Raw genomic sequence first — 16,593 nt, forward strand, 5'->3', positions numbered from 1 at the left:
AAAGAGATGAAGGAAGATTGCAGATTCATGAGTAGACAAGATCCAAATTTTCTTAATAAGGTAGAGTTAAGTACTGCTTAGCTTGTAACACACTTAGAAACGAAATTTGTTTTTTTGTTTTGTTTTTCTTTCTTTCCAAACCCCCCTTCTCCTGCCCTTTGGCTTTAAATCTTTTAGAGGAGAGAGGCTAATCAGTGTGATGGAAATTGTAGAATAATATTTATTTCATACTTGTTTGTTACATGTGGAAGTGGAACAAAAGAGTATACAGGGAGGCTTGATTTTAGTTATGAATTAATTTGGGCATAATCTATTCTCAAAAAGTGTCTCACTATGGTTTATAAGAATTCACTCGTCATCCTTCGACTTATTTTGCAATCTTAAAAGGTTCCATAGTGTGCGGGTTCCAGTTAACTCAATTAGTAAAATTTCTGATAGTTGAATAAGAGATTTGAAGTTTAATCTTTGCTAGTGGCGGCTCCAGGATTATTTTCTAAGGGGTTCAATAAGAAACATAAATTATACAAAATTTTTAACAAAAAATAGATTAAATATATTGACATCACCAAAAAAAAAATCTGTATTACATAAAGTTTTACAGTTTTCTTCTACGATGTTTTGTATTTTGTAATTGTTGCATGATATCTTCATTATCAATCCTACTAGCTACATCTGTTTCAATGTATGTATTCAAGCAATAATTCATCCACTAATTTTTCATTTGATTGATTTATTTAAAATTTCTTAAGATCTAAAGAAGCTTTTTCTAAGGTTTAAGATTAGCAAATTCTACTTTTTTTTTGTTAGGCTAATTAAAATTTGTTTCCCCAAATTTTAGATCAAATTGATTTGTTATTGAGATTTTTCTTTATGTTTAAAAATGTCAAGATATGGTTAAGATGATTATTTAAGTTTATTTTAGTTGGGCTAAACGTTAGGGTGTTCAAATTTTTATTTTAAGTGTCAAAATAGGGAAAAAAAATTATAATAATTTTTTTTTTTGGGTTCAATGTAGGGGGTTCATTTGAACCTTGAGCTCCAAGTGGAGCCGCCCTTGATTCCTGCCTACACTAAAAATCGATAAGTGTCTTAGTTTGATGATAAAGAACTATTATCAAGGGTGAACGTCATAGGTTAAAACTATTTTTTAAAAAAAGTTCCATAATATTTTTTTATTTTATTTTTATAATTAAATAATTATAATAGGACAATTTGAACACGTTTTCATTTAATACACTATAATGTGTAAGTTGAACTACAAAATTTTTGACAGGTTTGATGATTCCTTTCTTGCCTTAATTGTAACAATTATATTTATAAATTAGTAGGTAACATGACTCCAAACTAACTCTCTTAATTCTATGAATCTCAAAGTAAGAACAAAAAACTATCCTTAAAAAAAATACAAACATAGATTAAAATGAGATTTTCTTTCCAAGAAAACAAAAATTGAAAAACTTATCTACTTCCATTGATCTGTCTTTTTAAGAATAAATCACAGCCGTTAAACTAGTTTTAAAAAAATTAAAACAAAAATTGAACTGCCAAAAGAAGAAGACAGAAAGATTGAATCACAGCCGTCAAAAAGCGGCGGCCAGGACGCACCAAAAGGGAAACGAACATTTTTGGTAGATTCGATTTCCTCACATTTCGGCGGTCCACTCTGGACACACAAAAGAAACTTAAAACTAAAAAACAGTAAATTATTACTTGTTCTAAATTTCTAATTTTTTTTTAGAAAGTTCTAAATTTCTGATTTGAATGAACTGTTTAAAATATTTCTTTTATTCAACAGCCATTTAAAATTGAGTAGTGCTTAGACTACTGAATTAGGCACAATTTTGTGTCATGACTCGCAACATTGTAAGTTGTGATTTGTAAAAATAAGTTTTATAGAATCTATTAATGTACTTTTTATCAATTATAACTCGTCATATGACAGATTGTGACACAAAATTATAATACTTAATTCGATGATCCTAGCATAATTCCTTAAAATTTGATGCCAAAGTGTTCCAAAAATGTATGTCGTGTTCCCAAATAAAAATCAGTCAATCGTGGTTGTTGAAAAAGTTGGTGATTCATTCGAAGATCCTAGGCGGAGTTTCCAAGCAAACAAACAAACATAAAAAGAAAAAAAAGTGTCTAATAAAAATATCTCTACTCTCATTTCATTTTCACTCACATAAAAAAAAGTGTCTTATAAACCCCAAACCATTTTCATAAGTCTCAGAACCCTCTTTGAGTCTGAGATCTTAAGGTACGCACATATTCTGACTATTCTCTGTGTCTCTCAATTTCTGGAAATTTCCGATTCCTGTCATTTCATTTCCAAAGTTTTAGTTTTTATAATTTTTTTGATTTGTTAAGTGTAAAGCTACAAACTTTATAGTTTATTTCATATGGGGTATTTGTGATATGAATAGATCTGTTGTAGGTTTGAGTATCTCACTATTTCTGGATCTGGGCATGTTAGTTGCGTTTTTCTGAAGTCGATTTCTTGTTTTTGAAAGCAAAAGTTTTGTGCTTTTGAAAACACTTTTGGATGGGATAGAATGAGGGAGAAGAATAGACTGTTAAGGATTCATAGCCGACGCCGTGGTCTTGGGACTAAGGCTTTGTTGTTCATGTTGATTTTGTTTTGAAAAACTTTTGAGGTTGCTAGTTAAGTAGTGTAGAGAAAGTAGGAGTGTGAATATGCCAACTGAACAGTGATGAATTTTATATGATTGATTTTTTTTTTTTTTTTTTCGGATTTAGAAAGCAAGAATCTAATTTGGGTTTTGGGGTTGATTTGTTTTTTAAAATGAAGAAGGCATCGATGAAGAAATATATTTCTTGGGTTTGGGGTATTTTTTTGGAGACCCATTTCAACTTTGATGTAATTTGACTAATTTCTACAATTATTTTAGTGATGGGGTCTCTTCTTTTATATGGTATATTAGGATTGCATTGAGGTTGTAGTGTCTTTTGCTGATCTTTTTTAAGCAAACACTAATATTGGATATGTCATCCGGCTCTGAAATTCTGGAGCAAATAGAATTTTTTGGCTATGACTTGGAGTTTATGGGCTTGTTTGGTTGGAGGGGTTGAAAAGTAGGTTATAGCTCTTTTAGCTGAAATTTCCAAACGTCGACAATTTTGCTTGGGAAAATTATTAGGTACTCTCGAAGTACTATAAATGCGTACTCCTCCTTCTCACATAAATGGTAGGTCTTATCATGAATTTAATTAGTGGAATCCACCATTTATGTGAGAGGAGAGAGTACGCATTTATAGTATTCCGGGAGTACACAATAATTTTCCGCTTGCTAAATAGCTTTCCAGAAATTTAATTCACTATTCACTGTAATTTACCGGACACTCGAAACACTAAAGAGCTTTTCAGTTACAACTCTATTTATCAGAACCTTTATTACTAAAGCTCTACTTCCTAGAGTAATAATACCAACAGGCATTATGCGTACATACTAACAATTTTCTCTTGTATAATTGTTGATCATGAAGATTGCTGGCCCATATTGATAGCATAATGTTTGTTATTTTGCTATGTTGTCTAATTTCTATTTGAACCGAAAATATTCTGAGTTTGAAAATTTGTATTACTTCTTAAAGCTTTCTTGTGAACCTAATCCACTTGTAAGTTATCTGGAGCTGGACTTATCATTTTGTTAAGTTTTCTTGAGTGAACTCTCAACTCGGAATACATTGGCTCTGCCTCTCTGGAGTTGCTACATTTAATATTTGTAGTTTTGATTGTTATGTTTGCATTACAAATTGGTGGTTTTGACACTCATTGAAAAAATTTATGGGCAGGAACTACAAAAATATTGGCTGTAGTTTTGTGGAATACAAAGTTCTTTCATTTGAGCCTTAAGTTTTTGATTAGATTTGTTACTTATCAAAAGTTATAGTCTTTTAGATTAGATCTGTCTAAGCAAAATGGAATAGTTTTTAAGCTTGAGTGATGAAGTGATCTGACTTATTGCTAATGGATAAGGCTCTGATATTCTTTCTGTTTTACAGTGTGTGAAATGGCGGCAACATCAGCAGCTACCTTTTCAATTGGAACAAATGTCTCCTTTGGCTGCAAAGTGGGCTCACTTTCTCAATCAAAGCCTTTTGGTGTGAGGTTCAATTCCCAGAACTACCTAAAGAGTTTCAGTGGCCTTAAGGCTGCGACATCTGTGAGTTGTGAGTCAGATTCATCCTTCTTGGGCAAGGAAACTAGTGCTGCTCTTCGAGGATCTATTGCTCTGAAAGCCCAAAAAGAAAATCAGAGTTACCAGTATCACCTGCAGCCCCAGGCAGCATTCAAAGTGGCAATTCTTGGAGCTGCTGGAGGTATAGGTCAGCCCCTGGCACTTCTTATCAAGATGTCCCCATTAGTTTCTGCCTTGCACCTCTATGATATAGCAAATGTTAAGGGAGTTGCCGCTGATCTCAGTCACTGCAACACTCCTTCGCAAGTTCTGGATTTCACCGGAGCTTCTGAATTAGGCAGTGCTTTGAAAGGTGTAGATGTTGTTGTTATACCTGCTGGAGTTCCAAGAAAGCCTGGTATGACTCGTGATGACCTCTTCAACATCAATGCTGGCATAGTTAAGAACTTGATTGAGGCTGTTGCTGATAACTGCCCTGACGCCTTCATTCACATTATTAGCAATCCAGTGAACTCAACAGTGCCAATTGCAGCGGAAATTCTGAAGCAGAAGGGTGTTTTTGATCCAAAGAAGCTCTTTGGTGTCTCTACACTGGATGTCGTGAGGGCTAACACTTTTGTTGCTCAGAAGAAGAACTTAAAGCTGATTGATGTTGATGTCCCAGTTGTGGGAGGGCATGCCGGGATAACTATTCTACCTCTGCTTTCGAAGACAAAACCCTCAGTTAGCTTTACTGATGAAGAAGTTCAAGAGCTAACTGTTAGGATCCAAAATGCTGGGACAGAAGTCGTGGAGGCAAAAGCAGGTACTGGATCTGCTACATTATCAATGGCATATGCAGCAGCTAGATTTGTAGAGTCATCACTTCGTGCACTTGACGGAGATGGGGATGTATACGAGTGCTCATATGTTCAGTCAGATCTGACTGAGCTTCCATACTTTGCATCAAGGATTAAGATTGGAAAGAAAGGGGTTGAAGCTTTCATTACCTCTGACCTCCAAGGGTTGACTGAATATGAGCAGAAGGCTCTGGAAGCCCTTAAGCCGGAATTGAAGTCCAGCATCGAGAAGGGAATTGCATTTGCTAATAAGCAAGCAGTGGCTGCATAAATTTCAAGTGTTTGAAGTCGTTACCTCATTACATCATATGCTTTAGAGAGATGTGACATTGTCTGGTTATTTTTTGCCGATTTATAATTGGGTCAGTACTCAGTTTTGTAGAATGAAAAATTTTTGTTTCTTTTCACTATGTCAAAGCCTTTCAGTAAGAAAGTTCAAGGTTTCGCATCTTGGTGTTGTAGATTCAAAGAATATAATCATTCTTATTTGGAGCAGGTAGTAATTGACAGTTTTGGAATAACATGCCTGCTGCATTATATTGATCACCAGTAGAGATCTATCAGCAAAGAAATTCAAATAGTTGGTGATGTGGCAAATCACAGTGCTTGTATTCATTTCAAAGAAGTTAAATTTAGCTTTTGTTTAAGAACTCTTTACTGTTTTCAGCTCCATCGTTGTATCCTTTTCAGCTCTATATATACAAATTGTGATGGATTGGTATAAGAAGTGTATGTGATTAGTAATGAAGGATATAACATCCTAATTCGAAGCATTTAATATGCAAGAATGGATGGAGCATAATAACGGTCTATGATTAATATGTTTTGAAGATTCATCATTGCTCAGCAGAGGGTGATTTTTGCAATTAATTTTCCTTTCCGTTAAACCGAGCTTTGCCATATTAGAGGTTAGGGTGGGTGCACATTTTACGGTTAAGTGAAAAATATATCCTTAGTTCCTCACTGGCACATGTGATATGCTTGAATATTTTGCTATTTTGTTATGGCAAGGCTTTTGTATAAATTATCAAATGCCTTTGGCTCCCCTCCAAAGGGTGAACTTGGATTTGACCACCGGCTCATCTTTTGGAATGAAACTGACCAACTCTAGAAGGCTTTCGTACAAATTGTCAAGAGCTCTGGGATTATAATGATTCATTCTTGGGATCAAACAGAAGGTTCATGGATTTCGTTGTGTAACACATGCTGAATTCTACGCTATTGTAACATTGTTTGTAGTCTCTGCCTATTCTTTCATGTTTGCTGCACTCCCTATAACCTTGTTAAAATATGAAAATATTAGTCAGAATTAAAGAGAAGGTAAGAGAGAAATAAGTAAACAACACAAGGGACCAACATCGTTTGGCCTTAGCAGCTTCCCTTCACAGTGAAAAAGCCTAAATGACTACAACTTTACTATAGCGCTTTGTGCATCACAAAATAGCTAGTGAAAAGTATATATAATAGACTAATCAGAGAATCACAATACATGTAGTACAGTTAGGATTGCTAGTACAACTAAAAGCAAGATGTTACAAAGGTTTTGGGCCTTTAACCCATATCTCTAACAAACTGTACCACTCAGTTAGCCTAAAATTGCAGCTATTTCCTTGGTACTTTAATATAAGACTGCTTAGGAGGCATGCAATGGCCAACTCCTTGTGTAATAATTTATTTTGACTCAAAGAATAAGAACAAATCATTCATATCAATGACATCAGCACAAAATTTAGAAATTCAGAATTTCAAGGTTTAAGACATCAGTGAACCTTTGATAAGTTCAAATTTCTTTGCTAGGGAAATTGCTGTTGAAATAGTATGTGTAAGATGTTCAAAGTTATGGGGACATCATCACAAAGGGAGGTCGGGCCAGCTTTAAGAAATGGGATCTTCTGTTCAACATTTGCAATCCAAAATGAGAAGTGCTATTAGAAACAAGGCTGCAACCTGTCATGTAGCAGAATGAGATAACACACATTTCATGAATTTAGTGATGGAAGCAGCCATTCAACAGATTGGGTTGAAAGTTGAAAATGAATCCTTCTGTGACATGACATAAGTGGCCTGGGCAAACAGAACTCCTTCTCTGCCCCAAACTCACACAAGGGGACTAGTGTAATACACAAGCCTGCCCTCGAATGAATCTCTAGCAAACCCAGTTGCTTAACTTACTGTAGGTTTGCGCATGTGTTCCTCAGACCACAAATAGTTTTACCAATAGTCATTGCAGGAGCAGCGTCCTTCTTTGAAATGATGAAACCGAGCACGATCTCTAACAATAACCACTCGGTTATAAACCCCTGAGAGAAACTTTGCAAAATTGTGGCAATCAACACAGGTTCGAAGATTTTTGGCCACCCTTATTGTTGTGCCTGGCGGAGTTGCAAGAACTCCAAAAGCAATAGCCAATTTCTCACTGTGATAAGAGAGAGCATTCCCTTTTTCTTCAGCACCCAAATTGTGCAATTCAGATGAAATTTCTGCAACATAACCAGCAATCTTCAGCTGCTGATTAATCTCATCCAGCATTGCATAAATCTCATCTTTTCGAGGATGTGAAACATCGTCCACAATGAACTCATGTACTACACCTTTCAATACAATTGTGCTACAGCCAGGTGTGGTTTCTATTGCTTTCTCCTTCATAAACTTCCTCACTTCCAGTACCTTCTCCCAGTTGCCAGCCGAAGAATAAATGTTCAGCAACAAAGCATAATCCCCAGCTTCTTGAGCCTTACGTTCAATCAAATGCTCAATCACTTGTTCCCCAAGGGTAACATGGCCGTGAATTCTACAAGCCCCAAGTAAGGTCCTCCACATTGTTGAATCCGGCTTGACTCCCATTGACATTATAAGCCGATAGGCCTGTTCAAGCAAACCAGCACGACCCAAGAGATCAACCATGCATCCATAATGATGAATATTAGGCACTATCCCAAACTCTTTGCTCATACAATCAAAAAACATCATTCCCTCATCAACCAACCCACAATGACTGCATGCAGACAGAACTCCTGTAAAGGTCTGATCATCAGGCGGAACACCCATCTTCTGCATCTCCCAAAAGGCTTCAATAGCTTCTCTACCATGTCCATTCATTGCTAAACCAGAAATCATTGCACTCCATGAAACCACATTCTTATTTTGCATTCCCTTGAACACCTCATAAGCCTTATCCAAGCACCCACAACGCGAGTACATTGCTACAAGAGAATTACGCAACTTGGCAGCATCACCGTAACCACGCTCATCAATGTAACTATGAATCCTTTCACCGAATTCCAATGCATTCAAGTGGGCACACGCTTGCAAAAGAAGTAAACACGTAACATCATCGGGTTCACACCCATTACTTTCACTCTGCATAATATCAAACACACCCAACGCATCCCGGGTCCTATTATTATGAAGACAGCAAGAAATCAACACATTCCAAGCAACAGTATCTCTCTCAGACATTTCATCAAACACTCTACATGCCTCATCACACTTCTCACAACACGAATAGAAACCCATCAAAGTAGTGAGCAATTGGCTATCTGATTGATGTCCATCTCTCAAAATCCTAGCATGAACCTGAACTCCCCCTAACAATGTAGAAACTTTGATACAAGACTTGATAGCAAACGAAGACGACATCGGGTTGACGGGCAAGCCTTGCCTTTTCATTTCTCGATACATATAAAACCCCTCCAAAGGTGAATTGCTTATAGAGTAGGCTCTAATCATAGTGTTGTAGTGAGAAGCCAATGGGTTTGGGATTTGAGAAAAGAACTGGCGGGAATAGTTTAAATCTCGTGTGGTAAAGAGTGCCACGCGGGACAAGAAGTTGAGAGATATGGTGGGGTCTAGAAGAAGATTTGTATAGACGAGGTGGGCATGGATTTGGAGGAAATGGGTCTTTTGGGTGCATGTTTTTATGAGAGAAAGCAGTTGCTTTTGTCTTTGGGATTGAGTTTCTGTGATGGGTTTTGAATACTTTGCTTGTTGGTGCTCTTTTGGGATTGGGATTGGTATTGGTATTGCTGTGCTTTTCAGTTGGTGTTGTTGAGAGGTGTGAAATGCAAGCGTGGTGAGAGAGCGACGGTGTGGAATTGCTGCCATTTGCTGAGTTTGTTTTCACTTTCATTCATGCTCTTTTATACCATTATTTGTGTCACAGTATTTTTGTTACAATAGTAAAAACAGTCATACTAGATGCACGTTGTACATTTGCTAACTGCTAAATACTCTAGCTCTGCTGTGCTAAGATTGTATGTATAAATATATAGCAGCCTTGTATCTAAAACTGATTCTTTTCATTCAATCAATGACAGACATTTTCTCTAATAAATTCTTTCCCTTTCTATGTTGTTTTCCTCTGTTCTTTTATTTCTTACCAGCCTTCTTCTCTGTTTTCACTTGCTTCTTCTTCAACTTCAAGGGCTCAGGCAATGATTGCAGACTATTCATGATATCAGAGCAGCTACGATCATGGCTGTGCTTCCAACACAGCTAGCAAGAAAAGAAGAGATCAAAGACCCGCAGTGTTCTTTTGTATGGATTTGAGGATAAGGAGTTATGATCTCATTCTCACCCCACCTTTGTGATATTTTACTTTTGTAAAAAGAATAATTATTTGTATTTATTTCTTCCATGAAGCAAAAGAAAGGCCAAAGGGTATAAATTGTAGTTAGTTCACTAGGCAAACTCATGTCATCAAATAGAGAGAGCTATCACCGTAGAGTGGATATCATAAGTTCAAATCCTATTATTTCTATAAAAAAAAACAGAAAAAGAAAAGAAAAGAAAAGTAAAGAAAGATTAGAGGGCACGTAAAAAACATCAAATGAGCACCTCAATAAAAGAAAATGGAAGACCTAAGTAATGACGAGAAATTCAACATTCTAGGATGATGGAAATTGGGTTCAAGGCAAGATAGATCGCAGTGTGAGCCTAGGGAACTAGCCATTTGGCATGGTAGACCACCAGGGGGCAGTATTTGTGGTGATCATGGCCACCTCTGAAGAAGCCATTCACATTTTCATTTCCTTCAAACTCTGCAACTCAAGTTTCAGATTTAGAATGTTGGGCTCTTGAGGTTGAAGTGAATCTTTGCTCTAACATGTTCCAGACTTTGCAAGCATTAGTGATGCCAACAACTAGTGAAAACACTGGTGGCATTAGTGCAGAATTAATGAAGGAAAGGAGTGCTTTATCCTTGATTTTCTAGGTTTGGAACTCTCTATTCACTGTCGAAGTTGGATTTCCTTGAATTTCAAGGAGAAATTGACTCAGTTGTGGCATTGAACCATCAATGTGTTCGATCAGTGAATAGGCTTCAAGAATAGTAACAAGTTGGTGCTTCCATGGGATATAGTTGTTGTGATCCAGTTTGATTGACATTTGGTTTGACATATTGGACGGAATCATGGAAGTATCAATGATGTTTGAGATTGTGGAAAGGCTGTGTTGGTGGATTGTGAATTTGTTTTGCTGGTTGTGGAAGAGGAAGACATGGTTGCCATGGTCAAAGGGTGTGATACCATGGGAAAATTCTAGGAAAAGAGAATTGTAATGAAGGAGAGAGATCGTGACTGAATGAAAATTAGAAAATGCAAATGCATTACACACTAAATTACATTACAGGGGCTCTATAGAGCAGATTTAAGCACCGTAGCAAACCTTTGGCAGTAAAATTGAACTACTAACAACCTAATGGCTAGCTAACAACTCTAACAACTTACAATTACACACGAGCAGTAATACAATTCTAACATATATATGTTGAATATGTTGATTAAATACAGAAGCAGGGATTTGCTTCTGATGAGATTGAGTTAAATGCCATATTCAAAAATGATGTCGTTGCTTTTTAATACATAGGCTCATAACGTTGCCATTGTGAATTGAGAATACCGAAGCTTGATGAGTTGAAATGCTCCTGTTTATGGCAGACCCTTAAGATGCAGTCATTTTGGGTTTATCTTTATCCCTGTCTCTGTCAATAAGCACACCATTATGGAAGATGAAGCAACTTCGAAGCTCAAACTGCCTGATTTGCAGCTCACACTTTGCATACCGAGGAAGTACACCAAAGCGGGTTTCTTTTGTTGCATCAAATTTGTAAACCAGCTTGTTTTCCTTACCATATCCTGGAAATCAAATTTTAAACAATCATTCCAGGCTGCATGTGATGTGATTGATATGATGTTCAATAAAGAACCGTTCTGTCCATGGAATTTTCTGAATTATGTTAAATTTGTAGGAGCAACAACTTTACAATTACAATAACTTTGTTCTGAAACACAACAGAAGATCCATGAAAGTTGCATTAGTTCTCACTAATGGCGAAAGCATGCATCATGATGAGGTCTAATATTGGTTAGTACAGGTTCATGCATGGAACCATCGTTGGAAATTACTCTGTAAGTAATATACAGTGGTGTATTTGAATAGCAAAATGTAAACATCTCGCCTGCATGGAAGTATTCTGTAAGTTAAAAGGAACTCTTCCATTACAATGGCTAACTAAGGATGTCTTTTGCAGTGAATGGGTCAATTTTAGGATGAGCAGTAAAAGAATGTGTCAATCTCTAATCATAATCCAGCATGCCAAGAGTTTGGAAATCTTCATGCTCTAAAACTTTTAAGGACATCTAAGTAATGCAGTGAGAACAAACGCAATTCTACGTTGAAGCAAGAATTATTTGAAAGAGTCTATATATGACATTGCACTATAATTGCTTTTTGCCCCACCATAGAAAGCACATATATAGACATACCTCACCATTAGGCTATCTGATCAAGGGAAGCAGACACAAACTAACTGCCCCCCACTCTAGCCCTTTTATTTTCAGAAGTAAAAACAAAAGAAGACAAGCTTAAAAGATTAATTTGCCTCTTGAAGTGCTAGAAGTTTCCCATGGTGATATATGAGAGCAGTATTACCTGGACACAGATGAAAAATAGGGAAAAACTTATATACTCAATACAAATGGCTAGTAATGCCTTTTAGGCTATCAAATGCACCTGGCACTTTCATGCAAGGGGAAGTTTGGGCTCACACTTGATGGGGAATGTAAGAATAATGGTTCAGTGATCACCCTATCCTAATATCTTAGACTTATGGGACATTCCGTTATATATCACCAATAGTTGCCAATGACCTTTGGGTTAATTGACACCTCCACCCCACTCATAAAATGGGTGATGGGTAAGGTGCTATGTTCAAGTCCTATATGGTGTGCATCTTAGCAATGGAAAATTATAAAAATAAAAAATAAAAAATAAAATTGCCTAGTATACCAGTGTACCTGCACCTTAATGTTTAGGGATACAACTGATAAAAGACCTATACATACACTAGTACCCAACGCAGAAGAGCCCATTCAACATTAAGATTTAGTAAAATCCAAAACAGAATAATACATAAAATAATGCTTTTGAAATGTACTAAAGGAAACTATGAGCACAATCCCAGCAGATGTCTTTTAAATTCAGCAAAAAAGTTGAACACTAGACTCATTTACCAGTGCCAGTTCCATATGAAACATCTAATACTTTCAATTTTTCTATCAGCATTTTCATGATCCCCATGAGTAATCCAAATAACCTTTTGAGACCTCCAAGCTGAACATGAAATTTTTTATAAATAAAAAAGACACAACACACTGTAATGTAACCACCAAAGTAAAAATATACGACAGATGATTTATCTGCTTTTGATATTTTTAATTCTACAATCATCAATTACCTTATCACAAACTTGTCTTTCATCACCACATTAGCACAAAATTTCATATGCACAGGCAAAAGATGTCACTAAACAGGGGAAAAATCCTAATGACATGAAGCACTAAATGAACATACTAGAAAAGAGAACAAAAGAACAAACGAACCTTATAGCTTACTGGCATACCTTCAAAATTTAGCACCTCCAAAATACTCTTCATGTTTAAGCTTAGATGTCCTTACATAGTGGGAGACATAGGTTGCTTTCCCATTTTTGATGCGCAAACCGTGAACCATACTGCAAAGTTCAAGATATCACCTAAATCCCTTCTTGCTTTAAAAGATTAATAAAAAGTGGTAAGGCTTAAAACACAGAACAGAATATCAGAACATATCCAAGTATAATATACTAATATAAAACTAGCAGGATGGTTAGAAACAATCAAGTGCTCTCCACCAAACACACAGACACACAATTCACCAAAACTAACCAGAATATAACACTAGATAAATGTAATAAACATCATCAAAATAGGAAATGATATAAGCAAACTAAAATCAAATTTTCTTTCCCCTTCAGTAATACAGAAACAGCTGAGCTTGCCAAGGGATCGTAAAAGAAGGATAGCAAGCATATTAACAATTAATGTGTTATGCCAATGTTCTGAAATTTATTTATTTAATTTTTTTAAACTCTCATTAGCTAGATTTTTCAAATACAGAAAGTGGAAAGGTTGAAGCCATGCCTACCAACAGCAAAAAGTGGCAAGTATCATCTTCAATTGACATTCCCAAGTTAGATGAATTGTCTTATGATTCAGTTGGGAAATCAACAAGTCCATCAAGGGCACTTAAATTAACTACCACAAATTCCCTAGTTTTTTTTTTTTTTTTTAAATGGACACATGCGCACCTCTCTATTTGTGCATGTCTGTTTTTTTCTAATTCACACTTATTACAGCAGATTTGAGAAGGTATTCAGTGCTGACTCTGCTGAGCTTCAGAGCTTGGGACTGACGTTGAGTAGCATTTGAAAATGGCACAAATCCTAGATGGTGGTTTTGCATTTTACACTTAAAAATTCAACATGAACGCACATCGGAAAAATTGGTGCAAGTTGTGTGGGCCTTTTAAAAATCCATGCCTGATTATAGTGCTGCAACTCACCAAATTTGAGAATGAGAGCTATAGCATTGTCATCCAGCAATTCAGCTGCTGATTAATCTCATCCACCATCGCATGAACCTCATCCTTTTGTGGATATAAAAAATCATCCATAACAAACTCATGTACTACACCATTCAATACAATCGTGCTATAGCCAGGTGTGGTTTGTAGTGCTTTCTTCTTCATATACTTCCTCAGTTTCATTACCTTCTCTAAGTTGCCAACTGAATGATAAATGCTTAGCAACAGAGCATAATCCCCTTTTTCTTGAGCCTTGTTCAACAAAATGTTCAATCACTTGCTCTGCAAGTGTAACATGGCCATGAATTCTACAAGCCCCAACTAAGGTCCTCCACATTGTTGAATCTGGCTTGACCCCCATCGACATTATAAGCTGATAGGCCTGATCAAGCAAACCAGCATGACCCAAGAGATCAACCATACATCCATAATGATGAATATTAGGCACTATCCCAAACTCTTTGCTTATACAATCAAAAAACATCAATCCCGCATCAACTAACCCACAATGACTGCAAGCAGAAAGAACTCCTGTAAAGGTCTGATCATCAGGTTGAACACCCAATTTCTGCATCTCCCTAAAGGCTTCAATAGCTTCTTTTGCGCGTCCATTCATTGCTAAACTGGAAATCATAGAACTCCATGAAACCACATTCTTATTGCGCATTCCCTTGAACACTTCACGAGCCTTATCCAAACGTCCAGTCTGCGAGTACATTGTCATAAGAGAATTAGACAAATTGACAGCATCACCATAACCATGCTCATCAATATACTCACGGATTTTTTTCACCGAATTCCAATGAATTCTAGTGGGCACACGCTTGCAAAAGATGTAAACACGTAACACGATCGGGTTCACATCCATTACTTTCACTCTGCATCATAGTATGAAACAAAACGAATGCATCCCGGGTCCTGTTATTACTTACACAGCAAGAAATTAACACATTCCAAGCAATAGTGTCTCTCTCAGGCATTTCATCAAACACTTTATTTGCTTAATCACACTTCACGTGGCATGAATACAATTCAATCAAAGAAGCAATAGGCAATGGTATATTCTAATAGCGTCAAAGAGAAGACCCTAGGTTTTCAAAGAATATACAATCAGTTCGTCATTTTACAATTTGCATGACTAGAATTAAGGGTATGCAGCCAACTGCTAACCCACCAAAACCGACCTAATCCAATCCAACCCGCTAGGTTGGGTTGGTTTTAAGGTTTTGGTGGGTTGGGTTGGATTGGGTAACAAATTTTTTTTGATAGTGGGTTTGGGTCATAAAATTCTAAACCTGTCAAACCCGACCCAACCCACCAATATATTTAATATATATATATATATATATATATATATATTATATAATTAATAATTTTTTAAAATAATTATCTCTTCCTATCTTATATAAAAGCCAATTAGTTTACACAAATCCTAATAAATTACTATTATTGCATTTAAGGAGTTTGATACTAATCTTTGAGTTTTTTTTAATATTTTAATATTTATATTTTTTCTGCTCAATTTAATAATAATAGTAATAAAAAAAATTATCCAACCCATTAGTTCAAACCGACTCATGTGGGTTAGGTCAAAAAATCCTTCTAACCCGACCCATGCACACCCCTAACTGGAATTATAAAATTTGGAGCAACCACTTAATTTATTAATAAAATTTGTTCATTATGTTCAAATTTTACTCAATGGCCCTCATATTAAAAAATTATTATTATTATTAAACAAACACCGAAAGCACTAGTGTCTCATTTTTCTCTTTTTAATATTTTCTCTTTTGTTTTGTTTTGTTTTGTTTTTTTTTTTGCTCATATATAACTCATTAGTTTTAATAGCATTTAAAGTATATATTCATGAAAATATATTAGTAATTCTATTTAGTTAAAAACTCTTTTACTTTCAAAAAACAAACGCTTTTTTTTTTTTTTTTTCTGAATTTGGGATATAGGAATGCATGATTTTTTCTCATTGGAAAAAAATAGATTTTTTTTTGAGAAAGAAAAAAAAACATTCGTCTATGTGTTTGTTTCTAAAAAATAATAATAATAACATTAGTTGTTTAATTTTATCTAAAATTAATTATAAATATAATGTATCTAAAACTATTGTTATACTTAAATATGTAATCTTAACATATTTAACTTGGTTCTCTGGAAAATATTTCTAACTCTATTACGATTCGAAGTCTTGAGTCATTCTTCTATGATGGATAACCACAGTTGGACTGTTGGAGTATCTATTCGTGTGTTATCAATGCATAACTTGGCTTATCATCAGTTTATTAATCTGTTGCTTACTAATTTTGTGATTTGAATCGATATATATATATAAGTTTAGAAACAAATTTTCATTTTTTAGAAGAAAAGTTTAGAAATAATTGGTTTCCTAAATCTAAGAGGAATAGGAAACAAATTCGTATAAGTATTATCTTTAGTATAAAGTTAGAAAGACAGGTGGGTATTTCTTGATGACTTAATTAATCTTAATTGCTCTCCTAAATCTAGTAGGAATAGGAACTTCATTCCGAGACTAATTCGGTTTCCCAACACAAACTATATATACACACATTGGCATAGACTTAGGTTCCAAAAGTCTCTAAGTTTCTCTCTCAGTTCTTGTTGTTATATATCATCCTATATATCTTACTTTCAAACATGTCTCGAACCAGATTCAGCAT

The 16,593-nt window shown here is 35.5% G+C and overlaps 3 protein-coding genes and 1 pseudogene across 3 annotated transcripts; 1 reads left to right on the top strand and 3 right to left on the bottom strand.

Moving 5' to 3' along the window:
- The first annotated feature begins 2,126 nt into the window (after positions 1-2,126).
- LOC142631534 (malate dehydrogenase, chloroplastic) lies at positions 2,127-5,617 on the top strand. The gene is made up of 2 exons (XM_075805703.1): positions 2,127-2,260; positions 4,027-5,617. The coding sequence occupies exon 2, from the start codon at positions 4,035-4,037 to the stop codon at positions 5,271-5,273; it is 1,239 nt and encodes a 412-aa protein (XP_075661818.1). The 5' UTR covers positions 2,127-2,260; positions 4,027-4,034; the 3' UTR covers positions 5,274-5,617.
- Positions 5,618-6,661: 1,044 nt separating this feature from the next.
- On the bottom strand, positions 6,662-9,173 carry LOC142630893 (pentatricopeptide repeat-containing protein At3g47530). The gene has a single exon (XM_075804951.1). The coding sequence runs from the start codon at positions 9,104-9,106 to the stop codon at positions 7,214-7,216; it is 1,893 nt and encodes a 630-aa protein (XP_075661066.1). The 5' UTR covers positions 9,107-9,173; the 3' UTR covers positions 6,662-7,213.
- A 1,769-nt stretch (positions 9,174-10,942) lies between these two features.
- On the bottom strand, positions 10,943-13,012 carry LOC142632813 (carotenoid 9,10(9',10')-cleavage dioxygenase 1-like; annotated as a pseudogene).
- An 847-nt stretch (positions 13,013-13,859) lies between these two features.
- On the bottom strand, positions 13,860-14,953 carry LOC142630401 (pentatricopeptide repeat-containing protein At3g47530-like). The gene has a single exon (XM_075804389.1). The coding sequence runs from the start codon at positions 14,769-14,771 to the stop codon at positions 14,031-14,033; it is 741 nt and encodes a 246-aa protein (XP_075660504.1). The 5' UTR covers positions 14,772-14,953; the 3' UTR covers positions 13,860-14,030.
- Positions 14,954-16,593: the final 1,640 nt, after the last annotated feature.

This window comes from Castanea sativa, chromosome 4, assembly GCF_040712315.1.
Source record: "Castanea sativa cultivar Marrone di Chiusa Pesio chromosome 4, ASM4071231v1".
In the NCBI taxonomy this organism is placed as follows: Eukaryota; Viridiplantae; Streptophyta; class Magnoliopsida; order Fagales; family Fagaceae; genus Castanea; species Castanea sativa.